Genomic DNA, 4349 nt, shown 5'->3' with positions numbered 1-4349 from the left:
TCTACAACTGTTTTTATGTGCTTAAAAATAGTTCTCAGTATCATCTCAATGCATTTTGAGTTTAATCCACTGAATAACATTTTCATTTATGGCCATCCCTCATAAGTGACTGTCTTTTTACATACCAGGGTCCTTGTTCTTTGTTCCTACTTGCAGAGGCAATGACTATTTTCAAGCCTATGGCAGAGAGTGAAGTTTCATAGAAACAGGCAGTTGTTTTATGTGAAGATCTGCTGAAAGATTACTGTTATTTGATGGGCTGTGAGAGGTGGTAAAGCAAAAAAAAATTTAGATATTTACATATCTCTGTTCCACTGGTGTGTCAGCTGTGCATAAAAATCTTTCTAATAGTGGAAAACTGAGAGAGTCTTCTCCAACACAACTTTTGGCAGCCTGCAGCACTGAAACTGGAAATCTGGTTTTCTACTGCAGCCATGGTAGAGATATGAGCTTAGCTGATTAACCCTATGTCAGCCTCTCTGCAGCCACTTAGAGCTTAGTTACTGATCTTAGAGCAGCTGCTTATACATCAGCCCAGTCTCCTCAGTGTCAGTACCACCTCATTGACATGAAAACCTTGTGCACCACAGCAGCAACTGTAAACATTTGCAACATTACTTTGCCTGTTCTTCCAAATATCAGATAGTGATGGGTTCCTGTTCAAATTCCAGCTGTGGCATCACCAGTTGCTTTCTATACCCACAGGTAATAACTGGTGTGGGGTGTCACTGCAGCCTTCTGAAATGTTTTCTGCTTGTTAAATAGAATTGTGTCTGCAGTTCAACATCAGAGAGCCTTTGGAAATTTCGGTCTGCATGGTGGATAAAGGCAAATGATCATATTCTTCCGTTGAGGCAGTTACTGAATTATGCTGGCAGCTCAGAATCAGTGACTTCACTTCTTTTTTGAAGTTGCTGTTTAGGAAACCATAGATAACAGGGTTGACACAGGTGGAAGCCATAGCTACCAGGTGGCACAATGAGAAGATCAGGTTGTGGTGGCAAGGCGAAATGATTTTGTAATTCCAGTCCACGATGGTGTTGAAAACATGCAGTGGTAGCCAGCAAACAGCAAAAGCAGCAACCATGGACGCTAACAAAATGTTTATCCTTCTCAGCTGGACTGCTCGGTTGCTGTACTCACTCTTCTCGAACATGTCCTTCCTCTTCTGCAGGCGTAAGTAGATACGCAGGTAGCAAAGGATAATGAAGAACAGAGGGATGCAATACTGCAAGAGCAGTAAAGTGGTAGTGTAGATAAGTTTGTGCTGCTCAGAAGGCCACGAGTTGATACATATTGCCTTATCAGTGGAAAAATTCATGAAGTGTGAGAGCTGCTCATACAACTCATTAGACAACACGGATGTGGTCAGAAAGGGTAGGGACATGAGACATGCTAAAGTCCAAATTACTCCAATTCCTAGATAGGCTTGGGAGGTATTTGGCCTCCAGCCAGTGGGGTTTATGATGAGCTGGTGTCTTTCTAGAGCAATAAGGACAAGGGAAAGGATTGACACTGTTACCGTTGTGCACTGAGTGAAAGAGGTCATTTTGCACATGACTTCTCCAAATATCCAGTAGTCCATCATGGTGTAAACAACGGTGAAAGGCAGGCAGACAAGACACATAAACAAGTCTGAAATTATTAAGTTGGAAATTAGGATATTGGTGACATTGGCCTTTTCCTTCTGCCTGGCAATGACAGCAATCAGACAGATGTTTCCCACAATGCCCAGAACAGTCTCCAAGCTGTAAGAGGTGGCCAGAAAGACAGTAAGGTCAGTGATGTTCATGCACTGATTAGAAATGTTCATAGGAAAGCTTCGGCTTGAGCTCCAGTTCTTGCTGCTCAGGAAATTAAAAACATCATTAACAGCCCTTGTCTTATTCATCCTGAATCCCAAAATATTTATCCAAAAGGGTGGTAGTCAAACACAGTCTGAGTATTCTGGAGCCACCCTAAAAGCGTTACATCTGTTCTGTCTGACTGTGGAAGGTCCGGGTATATCTGCAAAGGAAAGGAAAAGAAAAAATATGTTTAGTTAACGCTGCAAGAAATTAGTCAAAAGGATAAGGAGGGAGACAGGGAAGCAAATGTCAGGGATCCTGTGTATATTCTGCAGCTCCCTCTTACACAGTTCATTAGATCATAAAATAGAGCCCTTTGCTACACTGTGGTATGAAAGTCTGTGCAACTCTACTGAATTATGATCATGTTTATTCATTGTGAGGTTGTCCCATGGATTTGAGAACATCTTAACTTCATTATTTAACTCAGTGCGGTATCTTGAACATCACTAATTCAGTAGAGTGGTGATACAAGAAAACCGGATCAAAATCCACCCAGGGGTGCAATTCTGGTTTTGCAAGGTTCTGATCCAAAACTGGGCAGGGGATATTGTGAAGCTGCATTTACCTTCAGCTGAGCTAAACATCAGTGTGAAAGCAGGGCATATCAGGTGCATAAAGCCAACATTAAAATATCTTATGTGAGTTAATCTGTGAAATGCGTTTGTGATTGCAGCCAGAATTCACATTTGTGCAAGAAAATCACCATGCAAAAATTCAGGCTCATTCTCTGGAACGATATCATGGGACAATTTTTTTAAAGTCTAAAATAATTCAAAATAATTTCAACATTTCCCAGCTTCTACACAGCTGTGATAGGTCATGGGAACTGCAGTCCAAATTTTTTGCTTCCTCATTCCGGATGAACTCCAGTGCCCATGAAGCATTGATATCTCCCCTAACATGACCATGTTGGGGTTTATCAGATATAGAGACCAGTGCCCTGATCTTGGCTTTAAGAGTGATTGATTTGATAATGTCTTTTAATTCCTTCTGGGAAGATTTTTATTGATTCTCCCTCATTATAATTTTGCTTTTATTTTCACAAGTTGTAAAAGCACCTTCTATCTGCTAGATAGTGTTCCTGCACAGATAGATAGGTCTGCTGCTTAATCACTGCTGCAAGACCTGAGCTGGGACTTTCAGAGGGGTTCAGGGAGCTGAACCCATGGAGTTAATTGGTGCTGCATACTTTTGGAAATCTCAGTCACAGGACTGCCTCGACTCTCGCAGATGATTCCTGTGAGCCATAGCAAAGGCTGCTTTATAATCCTGACCCTTGAGTCCAAATCCTCTGTGTCCAGGAATCAAAGTAAAGAAATCTGACTCTGCTGGGAGTTCTCATCAGGCCAGAGGCAGTTTCATTCTGTACAAAGGCTTGTTGTATGAAAAGTAAATAAATACTCGGGGAATGACACTATTTAACCACTGCATGACCCTTTCCTCAATGATAAAATGTCACTCAAGTTCGTGGGGTTGTGAAAAACATCTGAGCTTCAGAAAAAACAACTGATCTAGGTATAAATACATAAATAACATGGTATAGTGAGCTTATCATTTCATTTGAGTAGCATTTATTGCTGAACAACTGCATGCCCAAAGATAACCAGTACTGTACAAAAAAGCACACACTATCCTACATCTTTTCCTTTGCCTTATCTTTCCCATTATGAATTTTGTTGTTTCTAGAGATGTTACCTCTCAGGAACTAAAGAAAGCAATAGTGTGCAGTCAATAAAAAGATGCTTTGGCTTCACTGTTCTGCTTGATCAGCAAAAGTAAATGAGTACGGTAAATTCTTCTGTTGCTTTGCTAGACCTGTTGATTTATCTCACTGTATCTCTCTATATCTTTCTGTCATCTATCTGTATCCATCTGAGACAGTCAAGATAGTCACACAAACAAAATATAGTAGCCCTTTCTTTCTCATAGTCTTTCATTTCCTCAGTAGTTGAAATCTTAATTAAAGAGGGACAAAGAAAGTTTTCCAAATTGAGGATATAGGTGTGACTCCTGTCCACTCACTTTTGTGTTGTTGCCTAATCCGTGTGAGCAGATTGATTCATTTTCTGGAAGAAAAAGAAGAGGCAATGGTGACGTATAGATTCCATGTTCACATATGGGGAGGGTATGGTGGTCTGTTTCAGTGTGCAAATGAATACAGAGTGAAAAACCATCAACCAGCCCCATAGTTTCTAATGATTGCTGGCCAGTGGAGATGCTGCAAGTGAAACAGAGCAAAGGGATCAGCAGCCTGCAACATTATTTTTTACCAGTCAGAAGAGATAAGTCTTGGCATTTGGACAGGACAAACAGATTTTGCTGTAAACAAAACACATGAGCTTTTACTACGGTCCCAGCCTCATGTCCTTAGCTACAGTATCCTCGACAACAAACACATGATTCTCTTTTGTTGCTTGAAAAATATGAAAATATGTGCAGTTATTACAAACATCTGTGTCCCATGGAGTAAGCCCTCTGAAGGGTCCCAGACACTTTCGG

The 4349-nt window shown here is 40.8% G+C and overlaps 1 protein-coding gene across 1 annotated transcript; it reads right to left on the bottom strand.

The window, feature by feature from the left end:
- Positions 1-757: 757 nt before the first annotated feature.
- Positions 758-1891, bottom strand: NPY4R2 (neuropeptide Y receptor Y4-2; the record flags this gene model as incomplete). The annotated part of the gene is made up of 1 exon (XM_082285872.1): positions 758-1891. The coding sequence occupies one exon, from the start codon at positions 1889-1891 to the stop codon at positions 758-760; it is 1134 nt and encodes a 377-aa protein (XP_082141998.1).
- Between the last annotated feature and the right edge of the window lie 2458 nt (positions 1892-4349).

Source organism: Coloeus monedula (assembly GCF_965178545.1).
Source record: "Coloeus monedula genome assembly, chromosome: 8".
Taxonomy (NCBI): Eukaryota; Metazoa; Chordata; class Aves; order Passeriformes; family Corvidae; genus Coloeus; species Coloeus monedula.
This window is presented reverse-complemented; position numbering and strand designations above follow the sequence as displayed.